General features: G+C 40.8%; 1 protein-coding gene across 4 annotated transcripts in view; it reads left to right on the top strand.

Moving 5' to 3' along the window:
- LOC101478962 (collagen alpha-1(XV) chain) overlaps positions 1–15442 on the top strand; it is a 122671-nt gene that overhangs the window by 84019 nt on the left and 23210 nt on the right. For all 4 annotated transcript variants that reach the window (XM_076888308.1, XM_004551817.5, XM_004551819.4 and 1 more), the window contains exons 3-5: positions 9982–10229; positions 10320–10490; positions 11217–11348. In XM_076888308.1, the coding sequence (XP_076744423.1) occupies positions 9982–10229; positions 10320–10490; positions 11217–11348 (551 nt within the window). The remainder of the gene's footprint in view (positions 1–9981; positions 10230–10319; positions 10491–11216; positions 11349–15442) is intronic.

Genomic DNA, 15442 nt, shown 5'->3' with positions numbered 1-15442 from the left:
AAAGTGTGGGCTTTTTAAAAAAAACTTGTTAAAACAAGATTTCAGTCTGGTAATGCATTCACTTTTGCAGCTTATTTTCTCATTTTAAACTCTGTGTAAAACTGAGGTGAGGTCCACAAACTGGACACTTTTCACCTGCACAGACAATTGTCTTTATAAAGCTTTCAGACAAGCAGAAAAGCATCATGGTGTGTAGTCTCTGTAATAACGAATCACAGCTTGGTGGTTTTATTACTGCAGATGGCATCAACGGGGTTCAGGGAGAATGTGTTGCCTAATTTTGCTGCGGTAGGTACAGCGAGTCATTTCTTGGATTGCAAATTTTTGTTCACTGGGAACAAAAACAACATTTTTCAAACAAAACTGCAACACTTTTCAGTTCATTTCAGGACTGCATTATACTAACTGTGGCTAGATAAACGTGTTAAAAAGAGTTGTCAGTTTTGCAATTGTTTGCTGTAGATTTTCAGATGAAGCTGCCGCTGCACTCAACAACAGTCATCATCACTGAAGAAACAAAACTGGTTCTAAAACACGGTGTTTCCAGTCTGTATTACTGTATGTGACAAAATCCACTTATCATTAGCTCTCCATGCAGCCTATTTCCCCCTGGCATTATTATATTATTTTTGACTACTGTAGAATTTCCTTGAAAACATTCCTGGTTTGGGGTTCATTGTCCTCTGCCGAATGAAATAATTGCACTTTCTTTTATTTATCCTTTAATGGCACAGTGTTGTGTTTGAATTTACTCGAAGGCCAGGGCCTTTCTGTGTGGTGTTTGTTTCCTCCCCATGTTTGCGTGGGTTCTGGCTTCCTCCCACAGTCCAAAAACATTCATGTTATGTTAATTAGCAATTCTAAATCAGTCAAAGGTGTGAATTTGAATGGTTATCTGTCTCTGTGTTAGTCCCTCAATAGACTGACGACCTGTCCAGGGAGTATCTCTTGCCCTATGACAGCTGGTATAGGCTCCAGCCAACCATGATCCTGAATTGGATAAGCAGAAAAAAAACAGAAGGATGGATTCTCCTTTATCACTCATGGGAACTAGCAGCTTATGCCTGCATACCGAGACCGTTCAGACTGCACCAAAGTAGCAGTGATGGCCGAAGCTCTGAGCAGGACTTATCTGAGGATGTGGGCAGAGGTTTTGTTTTAGATGCCAAGCCAAGAAGATAATGGGTCATGGAAAACTGATTTGTTATGAAATTCTGCACACAATATTTGGATATGATTACTGGTAACAATAAATTTGTGTAGGCAGGTCATTTTGTTTCTTCTCCAGCTGGATTACTGAAGTTTATTTCCTGCGCAGCTGCAACATGAGTACTTTGTGCATGTAATCAGCCACTGATAGGGAATTGCAGCTCGTTTACTCAATATCAGGCAACGCGTGTTGCATCCTGTTTCCTCTGTTATTTCAAAAGTTTCCAAAAATCTGAACAGGAAATTGCCTAATAATTTTGCTGTCCGATTCTCTCACTTGTCTGGTGGAGGCTGGCTCCACTGTACAGTCCTGTATGTTAATAAAAGTGATCAAATGGAGTCTTAATAAGGGAAGCAACGGTGTAAAGGTTTTTTCATATATAATTAAAATACCAGTAGATACGCACATGGCTCTTTTCCATGAGCGTGGATGCCACGATTTATTCCGATTCCTGTAAACCATCTGGTTCGTCTTACAAGCTGCTGAAATTTAAATGGCTGTAAAAGCTGTTTCCATTTTATAGGATAATCAGCTGTGCTGTTGATGTCCTTTTTTCAGGGGCTATTAGAGCATGAACTCATTGTTGGCTTTATTGTGGAAAATATCTTGCCACTTTGAGGACAGCTGGAGCAAACTGCTTGTCATCATAACTTGGAAAAAAGTCAAAACATTAAATATTACACATTTTCAATAGTTTATGTCGTGTGATTTCGTCTTTTGCAAAGGTTGGTAACTTTTGCAAAAGTCTCTTTAGATGAAGAAAACTCCCTGGTCATCCTGACATTTTGGGGGGCTGGGAACAAGCTCCTTTCATGCCTCTGCTGTACATTAAAGCTGTAAGAGGTAAATCCCCCCCCTTTGGAAACCGCGTTTGGCTGTGATGTCTGTTTGCCTTTCTGAATATATGAAGGACTCTATTGTAACTGTGCTCCCTCATGGTTTATCTAGGGGGAATTTACAGTGCTCTGTTGCAATCCTGACTTTATACCTGCAGTAATGTACAGAAGGAAAACGGGATTACAGAACACTGACACTGAAACACATTTCTTCGTTTTAGTGCATCAAACAAGATTCGGTTTGGCTCTACAATAGACAGAAACCAAGCCTATATCTTTGTGGCTAAATAGCATTTGAAAGACTTTTCCCAATATTTGGGTGAATCCAGACTTTAAACAGTAGGAGACATTTTCCCATACAAATCATAATCTTCACAGTATTGTCTCCATGTGTGGCTTGTGGTTCGGTTGCTGCAGCGAGGTGCTTGCAACACCGTGTAATCAGTTTCCCCTCTGGGATCAATAAATAAAGATGCATTATCGACCACAAGCTGTCTGTTTCGGATAAACCTCGTCTGAAATGCCGCACTGAATTGAACAAATCTGGTAGCTTGCTGACTTTGAGGCATTCTTTGTGCATTAGTCTGTTCCTGTGCACACAGGCCTCCTTTTTTCTGAGCATCACATTCCTAACATACAGGAGAGCCACACATGCAGGTGCTACTTCATTCCTGAGACATACGAACCTCACATTTCTCCTTGAACACGACAGCCACATGTCCACGACACGCTTATCACTTTCTACCTCATTCTTTGGAGTTATGTCTCATAAACCCACAAGAACATGAGCGTGTCATTCAAGGGATTTGAGGGAGAATGTGGAGGTCACAAAGTCTTTAAAAATAAATAATTCGAGCATGACAATTAGATTTGGTGGAATGAACAACAGGATGTGCCCTTTTTCGAAGATTACAAACATAAATGTTACAAAAAGCAAAGTGCAATGTCTAAAATCAAGAGAGACACGCTTCCACACACATGCAGGCTTATTCTCTGTGTCAGATGTTGATAAAGAGAGAAGGGTCTTTATTTCCAACACCACCCTAAACAAGATCTATTGACTCATTTCTGCTGCGTTTTTCTTAATAGTGACACTGACCTGGTCTCACACCTGGCAGTGCTGTGTAGTCTCAGAGATTTTGTATTAAAAGTTGTGATACTTTTGAATGAAAGGATGTGAGATGTGACTTTTTTTTATCTAGCAAGACAGAGAGGGAAATCATGACTTAAAAGGTGGCCAAACCACACTTTATATTTGTGACAATGAGCGATGGATTAGCACTCAACCACCTTCCCAGTGAGCTCCTCCTCCCTCTGACAAGCTCCAGCTGTCTGTCTGGTGATAGTACTCCTTGTTGTGCTAGCAGCAGCATCAGTGAACTCAGTGTCGTGGTAACAGATCTGCACTTTTTTTCAGTCTTTGGTTAGAGTTGCCCTTCAGCTGCAGTAGGATTGGATAGCCAGAGAAAAACAAAGACCAGCTGATATCTAGGTTTTATCAAGGACCGCCACAACATCCCGAGCAGCCTGCTTGTAGGGAAACACAAGACGGGAACAACCAGAGCTAACTGGCTCTCATCAACATCTCATCGTTTCAAAATGAGATTGTAGGAAACTGATCGAGTTGTCTGAAACTAAATATAAATCCACTGCATGTGGGTGGTCTTCATTATATCTAGGAGGCCCAACCACTTGTAGTGTGGAAAAATAATGGAAATTCATGTTTATCTGGGAATTTTTTATACCCCTTTTCCGAATCAAACAGTTTTTAAGTAACTGTCAGAGTCCATAAAAAAGAAAGAGAGAATGTTTCTCTAGGGCCTGAATTTGATCCTTATATGTGACACTTTTTCAAAATGTTTTTTTAAATCTGAAAATCAGAATTCATTTGACTTTTATGTCACTCGCTTAACCGAACAGCCTTGCCAGGAGACTTATGTAGATAGATGTAGTTAAGTGCTCCTTCACATCCTTAAATTTTGGATGAAATCAGTTTCAGCAAAGCCAATCAGATCATGATCCAAAACCTCCTGGCTCTTCCCTCTGCATCCACACATACACCCATCCAGAAGAAGCAGCCATTGCTCCATAAAAAAGCCTTCATTAAAGGGCTGTCTTTCTCTATCCTCGTCCTCTCTGCCATGGCTTCTGCTGCACATCAACTGGAAACCTTCAGTGGCCTGTGTGTTTATGTCTGTACAACAGCATAAAGCAGGAGAAGTTGTCTTGTTGCTCATGTTGGTCAGTTCAGGACTGTGACTGGTTAACACTGGAATCTGACAATGACCACAAATCAACGTGAGCAGCAAAATCTGATCTGAGCATTAAATCAAACCCAAGCACTAAAGCTGGAAATATGACAAACAAACTTTTACAACAATTACCAGTCATGCATATCTGCAGTTGATTTCATATCTTTTGAATTAGCCGTCATTCACTTTAATATTTTTTTGGCTCTAGATTTTTTTTGTTGATGACAAAATTGTTAGCAGCTGTCTTCCTTTCATTTAGAGGAAAATCAGATATTTAATGTTTAAAACTCTGCTGGTGAGAGAGGACTCTCGCTGGGATTGTATGAGCCTTTCTCTGAGTAACAGTGCGACTCATTAAAGCTAAAAGGTGTGTGGAAAAGTGAAGGGTTAAAATGATTTCAAGGCGAGCTCGCGTCAGGGAGAGATGAGTGTTCTGTGAGATGTGTTGTGACTCCAAGCCACAGAGAAGTTGCTGTGTAACAGCAACGCCTTTCTAAGTGGTTGCATAAGGTTTGAGTATTTGTCATGGGATCATTGTGCTGAGAGAAGATTTTGTGCACATATATAATATGTGTCTGATCTGGTGAGGTTCCTGTCATAGCATGTGAAAAGATTTGAGTGGTTTGATTAGATTCTAAAGTCCTGGATCAGATGTGACAGCTCATTTCAAACCGTCGCAGACTAACTGACAGCTGATTAACTTTGACTGGCATCATTCAGACTGTATCCATCATCACCAAATTTTTGTGACTCCTAAGAAAATAAAAAGAACCATTTCAAGGTGCATCCACCCACCCACAATGTATTTTGTCAGTGTGAGAGTGTTCCAGTGTTTGCTGTTATTTGTCTAGCTGTGGGTGATGGAAGTGCCCTGACCCCATTATATTATAGAAGAGGTGTGAAAGTTGGCTTTAAGGGGATTTTTACATAATTATGAGAGTCTGTGTGTAAATGTGTGATTTATTAAACAGATGGCATCAGTTTAAGAAAAAAAGAAGCACAAAGCGTTACTTGGAGTGTTTCATTAACTTTTGCAGAGATCTGTGGTTTAATTTCATCAGTTTTTATTCAGATGGACTCCTATTTGCATATTTTGATTTCCATCCATCAGTCCATTTTCTTCCGCTTATCCAGTTCAGGGTCACAGGGGATAGAGAGGGCTGGAGTCTATCCTAGCTGCCGCAGGGTGACAGGCGGGGTTCATCGTGGACAGGTCACCTGCTTGTCACATGGCTAAGACAGAGAGACAGACAATCATTCACTCACCCACACTATGGCAAATTCATAATCACCAATTAACCTAACCCCATGCATATCATTGGACTGTGGGAGGAAGCCGGAGCAGCCGAACAAACCAATACAGACACAAGGAGAAGATGCAGACTCCACACAGAAAAGCCAGATGGTGGATTTGACCCAAGGAATTTCTTGCTGTGAGGCAACGGTGCTAACCACGGCGCCGCCATGCTGCCCCCATATTAAAATATCAAAATCTCCATGACATGACATGGATATTTGGATTCAAGCAACAAATTCACTTAGGAGAAAAGACTATATTATTGTACTGTGTGCTTTCCTGATCGTATAAAATAAACTGCCACTAATAAATAGTTTTAACTTTGAAATACAGATTATACATTTGGTATGAAAACCAGCTATGGCCCCCTAACCATATTTCATCCTCTAATCTCGTACACACCAGAAACAATCACTGCGGACATGGACACGCTACCCACATGTGCACTCAAGTGATTTAGTAAAGCATTGCTCTATTTTGGGTCCAGTATGGCGAGGGCTTTTCTCTAATAAGAAGACTAGTTGCACAGATACATGTACGGTTGCCTTTATTTTCATTTTCAGCCTGTGGAATTTGTTACTCTCTTACTGATTATTATGAGTCCTGTGTCTTAAAACACAATTATGAGGAAGAAGTCACATGTCTTGTTATTTTTTGGTCTTTTTTTATTTCTTTTGCCACAGACATATTGCCACAATCATGCAATGCAACTAGCAACAGTAGTCCTCCATCTGCTCTGGAGATCTGCTGCAAGCATGCACCAACCAAAGCCTGTAGCAAGTGGAGCATATGTCTAATAGTTAGTTAACTTGTTTAAGATGGTGAAGTTGGAGTCACCCATGGACGAGTAGCTGGTTATTGATTTGTTACTTGTAAGTCAAGTTATAAGTTATGAAAGGATGGATGCAGTCCCTTTTTTCCCACTGCACACAGAACCTCCACATCAGCACTGGTGTAGGAGAAGAAGCCAAAATCCAGAACAAAGAAATCAGAATTCTTCAGTTTTTCCATGAAACTATTGAAACATTTCCCTGAATATAATCTGTGTCAGGTTGATATATCATTGAAATGGCAGAAAAATCTGACACAATCATACAGCTGCCTTGCAAGTATGGCTTGCGCCAGCGATGTGACATTGTTATCCAGGCCATAATTTTGTGGAAGATGCCAACATTTCTCATGAGTTTGAAGTCACTCTTAAAGACACTTTCTTCTATTCAGAGGCAGACTCATTCTCTGTCTTGCAGAGATAGCAGTGTTTGGATAGAGCGTTGCTCATTTGGACAGAAAGCAGACATGCAAACACAAGCTTCTCTGTAAACACACAGAAAAGATACACACACATCAAACACACACGTTTGATTACACATTCATTTCCTTGTGAAAGAACACTTTAGTTTTACAATACATGGCTACATTGGAGAGTTGTAATTCACACTGTTCCTCAGCCTCGCTTCCTCCACTTGATACAGTGATTTCTTTAGTATTGAAGCCTTTCCCATTCCTTCTGCCTTCTGCAGCTGCCGTTAGTCGAGCCATCTGTAGACGATTTTCAGTGTAATGAATTTTCTTCATATAGAAGAAAAGCATTTGCTTGTTGGTGGCATCCATCCATCTGTTCATCTGGATTCAAACCCAAGAACTTCTTATTGTGAGGCAATGGTGCTAAACACCACACCACTGTGCTGCCTCCTTACAATAACATGAAATCCTAAACTGGAAATATAATATAAAGTCTGTCACTTTATTACATTTAAACCCAGTTGTTTAGAAGCACTGTGAGCAAACAGTATCTTGTGAAATTAATAACATTTGCTTTTATTTTCATTTTCTTCCTAATTCCCTCCCTTTTTCTTAAGAAAAGGGAGTTCACCTGACTAAACCCAGTACTATTCCTCAGTGACTCAGTCATGTGGCACCACTGTAGTTCATTTATACACCTTGAAGTTATTACTGTGAATGCTAGCTAGCTGGAGGACTCGTACTGTATCTCCTGAGCCTTCCTCTGCTCTCATTCTCGTGCCCTGTTCCAGTACAGATGGTGCTCAGACTGAGCCAAAGCAGATTAGTCTGAGAAGAGTCACACCCTGACCAGAATTAGTCACAAGGTTCTCGCAGCTGACATCTTTTTTTGCTCTGGGATGTTTTAAATTTTCACTGCTCTACTTTCCTTATTCACAGATATGAATATTCCTTTGACACGATCAGCTGCCGGCTTACAAATGTGGCACTGGGATCATGCATGACCCAGTACAATCACAGGGTCCTGCTGCATCATGAGAACTAGAGCTAACACAGCGAGTGTAGTCACATTTCCATGGTGATCTGTCCAGCTGTCTGACCTAGTGGAGGAACATCTGCAGTGAAGTCACTCTCGGGCAAAAGACGCAGCGAGTGACAGGCAGCTCTGTGGGAATTTTGGCAGAAGTTCTTTGGTGAAGTTTAACCGCTGACAACAGAGAGAAGATATAGAGCAATGTTCACGTCTGGAGATGAAGCAGCCAACAATCCAGTCACTGATTTTCTGATTCCAAGGATCTTTTTGGAATAAGAAATTGGTCAAAGAATACTTGGAAAATATTTCTCAGTGCTTGTTTAAGCTTTCTTGAATTAAAATGTATCAGCTTAATAATTACAGCTTCCCGAGTTAAAGTCCTCTTAACACGCTGTACACGCTGACATTGTTTAGTGAGTTGGGATGCACCAAACAATCTTACATTACAATGCAATCAGATTACTTAGATGCCTTTTGGCTTTGCTGGTGTAGGAATCTAGTAATGATAAAACTACAATGACATCATAGACTGTATATGAAAGATGGACATGGGGTGATATTTTGTTAGTCTTCTGGTTGCCTAATGACAACTCCAGTGTGCAATAATGACAAAGCAGGTTACATTTTAGGGCATGGCTTGGGATTTACATGTCACTATTGTATGAGAAATCGGCTAAGTTTTCCAATCTTCGACTCACACAAAGTCAAGAAAATCTGAAATGGCATATTTTGACTTTGTGTGAAGATAAAGATCTTTGAGGAAATGGTGGAAAAAAGAGGAGACCAACTTTTGTATCCCATTTCAGTAAAAGTAACTCTAACCTGGTAGTGAAATTACAGAGCTTGGCTGCAGTGGGCATTACACAGGAGAGTGGTGTGGGTTCCTCTTCGCTGTTATTTTTTAATTGCCACAGTCTGTAGCAGTTTCAATCCAATTAATGAAGGAGGGGGAAGAAGTGTGCCTGGCCTCCAGCGGGGAGATTTACTGGCCACACACGGGCACGCACACATCATGCTTGTGGAAGACTTGATGCTTGCACTCGCTGTCTCGGCCTCTCTTTCTCTTTCCCCCCTCTTTTGTCTTTGCCGCTCCTCTGCACACAGACGTACACATGCCACACGGTACGTCTAATTTACAGGAGCTGCCACTGCACAGCATGTGTGTATTAGTTTTGCTTAATGCCTTCCAGATGCCCAAGCTCTATATCCCGTTGCCCATACGTACTGAAAGAACAGACGATTGTTCCTAGGGTCTTCCTACTAAAGAGAACCAGGTGTGGGGGAGACAGCCTGCACATTTGTGACAAAGGGAGAGCGTTGTGAGCGTTTGCTAAATAGGTTTTCATGTTATTTGGTGGGGAGGGGGGTTAGTCACCACACACATTGTGGCAGAGTCCTGCATGCATGAATACTGTGCAGCTATGATAATGATGGTTAGGATGGAAGCTCCTTCTCAAACTTTATCGGTTATGTCTGACAAACTCCAAAATGTTTCAAGACAAACGTTAGAAGGCTTGAAACAGACGACTTTTCTGTATAACACCTACACTCTCTGTCCACAGCTGTGGAATGCTTGGATTTCTAGAGCAACATTTCTCTCTGACCCCAGTGGATTAACCCACTAGGGGGCCCAGAAGTAAATATGAGCTGTAGACTGCCACTAGCCTCCTGCCCTCTATGGACTGTGTACTCAATCACCTTCAGGCACCCATCAAAACACAAAGCACACCAAATAACACATGGCAGCTTGATTATTTTGTCAAGGACTAGGTGCCAGAAGCTGGAGTGTCTCATCTCTTATTATTTCCAGTGATGTTTGTGAGTGTTTTTGATCAGCGTTTGCATACAAATGTTTAGAGAATGAATTTCAGTGTTGCGAGCTTTTGTGTGTGTTTGTATATAAACACAGTTATTTGCTCACAGATCTCTCTTACCTATATATGAAGTAATTAGACGCAGGTAGTGTTTCCGTGTTTGTCCTGGACTGAATTTCCTGACATCAGTTTGTGTTAATTCTTGTTTTGTTTTGGGGTTGTTGTTTTTTTGGATGAGTATTATATTTTTTCCCTCCTCTAACAAGATTCTTCCTCCTTTCTGCCCGTCTATTGCAGACCGCGGTCCTCGAGGAGCTTTGGACCTGACAGAGTTAATTGGCATTCCCCTCCCTCCCTCCGTCTCCTTCGTCACAGGCTTCGAGGGTTACCCCGCTTACAGCTTCGGCCCGGAGGCCAACGTGGGGCGGCTTACAAAGTCATTCATCCCCGATCCGTTCTATCACGACTTTGCCATCACAGTCACAGCCAAACCGACTACCCGGCAAGGCGGCGTGCTGTTCGCCATCACCGATGCATATCAGAAAGTGAGGACACTGTTCACCACGTCTCTTCTTTGTTTTTTGCTCCCTTCCAGGAAAATATTAAAGCTTTTCTACATGTTTTATGTTCTTCAGATTGTACAATTAGGTGTGGCTTTGTCTGAAGTGGAGGATGGCTCCCAGAGAGTCGTACTGTACTACACCGACGCAGAAACAAGAGGCCGCACCCAGGAAGCTGCTTCATTCAAAATGGGTGACCTGACAGGAAGATGGGCGAGGTTTACACTCACTGTGCAGGGCTCAGAGGTGATTAAAGATGTTATGCTAATTATCTCTTGGTGTACTCTATGCTATGTTAAAGTGGGATTTGGCAACTTGATTTGTAACATAACCTCGCCTTGCTTTCTTTGTGGCCAAGCTATTTGAAACTGAGCTGTGTGACTGCTGTGCATCTGCGCTTCATTGCACTTTGTGGATAAATCCAATTCCTTTCTGCACATAGACACTATATATAAGGTAGATATACCTTCAAGGTCTGAGTCACAAGCATCTTAAACCTGCATTATTTCTTATGGCCAGCAGGGGGTGACTCATGTTTCTAAAACAAAGTCTGAGATATAAAAGTTTATGGAAAAATGATCAATCAGCATCTTTATCTGTGACCTCAGGAAACACTTTCCAGAGTTTGTGGTCTCAATCTATAGTTTAAAGTCCTGTTTTGTGTGTGATGCTCAAAAGAATGGATAAAGCGTGATTTTCTTTAGGTCAGCCTACCTTGTGATTGGCAAGTTGCTACTGTATTGTCATATTTGGTTTTAAAACACCAACGTGGCAACAGGCTGCTAAATAGTTTTCTCGTTTTCAGACCTTACATATGAGTATTATGTCACAAAATTCAGACATACACTTACTGTGTGCCTAAATGCAAGGAATAAAGATGTTTGCACAGATCATCTGTTCCATACAATTACATTTTCCTTTTTTTTCATATGGTTTTAAAGCTCAAGCATGTGCACTTGTCCCAACACGTAGGTGCGCCTCTACATGGACTGTGAGGAATACCACCGGGTTGCCTTCATCAGGAGTGCTCAGCCTCTGACCTTCGAGTCCAGCTCAGGGATCTTTGTAGGGAACGCCGGGGGTACGGGCCTGCAGAGGTTTGTGGTAAGTGTCGATGTGTGCGTGTTTGTGTCCCTTCTAGCCACGTGAGCGCTTCGGTACTTCCTACACTGTCTTTTGTCAGCTCTGTACAACAGCTGCATTTCTGCTGTGCTTATTCCTCATCCCAAGCGTCAGTGGGTTTGGATCAATGACTTTGAAATGAATATTGAATCCACAGCTAGTTGCAGAAACAAATGTGGTGTTTGGACAGTTGCCGACTTTACATCTGAGAATGAACACAATAGTCTTCGTTGGCAGCTTTACGACTGCCACGGGAGGCGAGGAATGAATGACCAAGTGTACTCATGAGCACTTCTTTGTCCTATGAGAGCTCCTAAATGACAGGCTGCTTACTTACATATGTGCACCAGGGCTAGTAGTCTCATTTTTGAATGATTTAAACTGAGTGCACCTGTGATTACGGCTGCCAATTCTTTCCCTATAAAGATGAGAAATCAAAAAATAGTAAATATTAAAGGGTAGAGGCTAAAATCCCTCACGATAGTTAAAAATATCCCTGTGCATTTATAGCAAGTACGTGTTATCGAGAAGTGCTGAGAAATCAAATCCATGTGCAACGCTGGCCTGTGCAAGCAGTGCTCTATAAAAGAAAATAAACCAGTAAAAGCTTCAGCACTTTCGTCCCCATTATCTATGATTTGTTGTTTTGTAATTCTGCTTTGTTCATCACATTGCGACTGCAGATATGATGAAGAAAATAGCTTTTTTTTTTTTGCATATCTATGGGGGAAATAGTTTGTATTAGTGTGGGTCAGAAAATATCTGTTATGTCATCAAGATATCTATCTAAAACATCTTCAGTGAACTGTCAGAATATTACATTTTAATAAGAAGAGACCTAAGTTCATTGTAGAAAACATGCCAACAGTACTTTTCCCGAATAAATCAACCCACGACCGGTGGCTGAACTAGAAAAGCACACGACCTGTGACTTTAAAAACAAAATATAGTCCTCTTATTGCCACTTTTTAACCTTTTGTTCTCGTGAATTCTTTTTTTATCCAAGTTCATGAGTCGAACAGACTACAAGATGTTCCATTTCCACAACAGTGGAAAGAAATCCTTATCACAAAGCAGCTTTTGGGTTTTTGTTTTTTTGGGGGGGCTCTCTGTCATTAAGATTTTATTTGTGAAACGTGAGGAGAGTTTCAAAGAAATATAATGAGCCGGGGAGGCAGAGTGTGTTTATTCAGGAATTTTTTTGGTCTCTGAAGGGAGTTCATTTCACCGCTGAAACAATCTGTTAGGTTTCTCTTACCTATTGTGGTTTAAAACCAACGCTGACGTACGTACATAGATCACCAGGAGCTACAGTTTCATTTTAGATGTAAAGCAACCTCGCTCTAGCATCATTTCAAATCTTGTATATCTTGGTCTGTGTTTAATTTATGAATAATGATTTCCAGCAACCCTTTCAGGCTGTCTAAAGTACATAAAGTGATGTATTTAATAGAGGAGGACTTATAGTGGTGTTATTGTAGCTTTAAGGGCAATGCAGGGTTATAGACCATTAGAAATGTGAGGCTTCTTTCCCCTGCAATTCAATTTCAGTGTCATTTTAATTGAGACTAAATTACTGCTGTTTTATCCCATGAGTCATAGCTGCTGGCATCCTGCCAAAGCCTTGTGGAAACAAAATATTTTTTGTAATATCCTGACTAAAAATGCCAGTGTAGCTGCATTACAACAACTTTTAGAAAGAGCAAAAAGTTCCTCTGCTTTCAGTGTTTCTTGTGCCACAATTCCATTGTACGTACAATTTCTATTCTATTCTGTTCTATTATTTTACCCAACTTAAGGCCACATACTGTACATCTACACTGTTTAATATCAGCCTACTGGTTGCTAGCAAATTATAGTTACCCACATTTGAAGCCATTTCACTTTGTGATGTAGGACCATGATTAAAATATTGACAAAAGTCTTTCACATTGGCTGTATTCGAGGTTTCATGGAAGTGGAGAATTTGTTTTAAACATTTGCTCTCTGATTGAACTGTTGGATTGTTTGGGGAAGATGCGAGTAACTTTGCAACAATCAAAAAATGGCAAATTCACTGTAGCAGCTGCTTCTTAGGCTAAAACTCAATCGATTACAAAACACAGAAGTCTGAAATTAAGGCTTCTTTTAACCTTGAATATAATGCACAAATAACGCACAAATTTCCCCACTGTGCGATCAATCTTATCTTATCTTATCAGGATACTAAGGCTAAGACCTGCTAGCCAATCAGAACTTTGGCTAGCTACAAACTTTGTTGTTACCGTCATTGTTATTGCCCTGCTTGATGAACAGTCTGTGCCATGTGGGTTTTTGTTGTTGATATTTCTCAACTCTTTATTGCTGACTGTACAGCTCTCTGCAGGTACTCAGGCAATCTGTCTAAAAGCGCCTGATGTCAGATGGGGGCAGTATTGGAAATACAGAATGTGGTGCAACCATCTGTGAACTACTCTTGCTTTTGTTGTTGTGGTTCAATTAGCCAGCTGTGGATTGAAGTTGTAACATCCAAAAAAAAGCTTAATTAACAGTGTTAAAAAGATGAAAAGTTTTTATTACAGCCACTGTCCATACTTTTCTTTTTTTCTGTTGTTGAGGTTTTTTCACTCTTTTCCTGTGTCAGGTGAACTTTCCTAACACTGCATTGCCTGTCTGGGCTCAACCAATCGGCATTAAATGAACGCAAAGCGTCATCCATGTCGAGCACTGTGCAGTTGGGATTTTGGTGCAATGCACAGGAGCATGTTTGTGGTGGTTAAAACCCCTCTACATAGCCTCTCCATAAGCAAATACCTCAGCAAACGTACACGACTGCTGTAGCATAAATTAAGCATGAATAAATTAAGTCCTATGTAGCGTGTATAAAGCTGGATGATATCACCACTTGGGGCTCAGAGTTGTTCTTTCTCTTGCCAATAAACTCTTTCACTCCTTTCTTGGCTCTCTTCGTGCATCCTCTCCTCCCTCTTTCCTCATCTCTCAGAAAAAGAGGAGCAGAAGTAACTGTCTGTTTCCAGCTGTTCAACTTTCAAACTGATCCTCCTCCAAAACGATGCAGCAGCACTGCACTACTCCACAGCGTTACATGAACACACAAAAACAAATAAATATCTTCGTCCTTGCTGAACCAGTTACTCATATGTTAAACTGGCTTCACTGAACCACAGGCCATGTAGGACGCAACATAAAATGTGTGTTGGCCTTTAACACAGTAGTGCAAAGTGACCTTTTGGATGTCTTCTCACATGCTTTGGCCTGTGGCAGCCATAGTGTCCAGGGACTGCCAGTAACTGCAGGCACACAACAGTTTCTCATCTCTGGCATCTGAAAAGTCCAGTGTCTGTCTGTGAGCAATAACCAGACTTCAAAATATATATAAACAGCCCCGATGGCGCATGTCATGCAGCATGCGTGGCTATATAAACTAGAAGCTGATATGTTGCAAAATACTTCAGCTACTGTGAAGTTTTGAAGATACATCAGTAACAGTTTAACAAAAGAAGTCAAACAGACAATGTTTGCACTTTCTCATAGATGAGGAAGCATTAAGTGCAATGCCAACAGCTGCATGAAGTTATTTATCTCCATAGCAACTGATCAGACTTTTTCCACTGTGATTCACTCACAGATGCACTTCTATATTAATTTACAGTCAATAGACAGGGTATATTTATTTCTATTCACTTATAATTAAATATAAGAAGTCATCTTGTGATGAAGCGTAATAACAAAACGTTCAAACAAAAAAAGCAGAAATACAGGTTTTAATGTTTGTATAACTAAGCAGCCAAGTGCACAACCACACTCCTGTTTATACAAACTTTTGTTGAAATCATCTGACTTTTGTGAATTTACTGTAGAAACCAGTTGAAGCTTGACCTCCTTTCCATCGGTCATTTTCAATGCACCCGACCTCATTTACTAACATCTTCAGCTCACTTTTAGACTGATTTTGTTTACATTTTTAAGAAATGAAGTTGCTAGTACTGCTTTGTTTTGCAGTGTACCATTAGCGATACTGACAGCTCTCGTGTGTGAAGGCTCTCTGGTGTGTTTTCTTGAATTTGTGCCGGGAA

This window comes from Maylandia zebra, linkage group LG9 (assembly GCF_041146795.1).
Source record: "Maylandia zebra isolate NMK-2024a linkage group LG9, Mzebra_GT3a, whole genome shotgun sequence".
In the NCBI taxonomy this organism is placed as follows: domain Eukaryota; kingdom Metazoa; phylum Chordata; class Actinopteri; order Cichliformes; family Cichlidae; genus Maylandia; species Maylandia zebra.
This window is presented reverse-complemented; position numbering and strand designations above follow the sequence as displayed.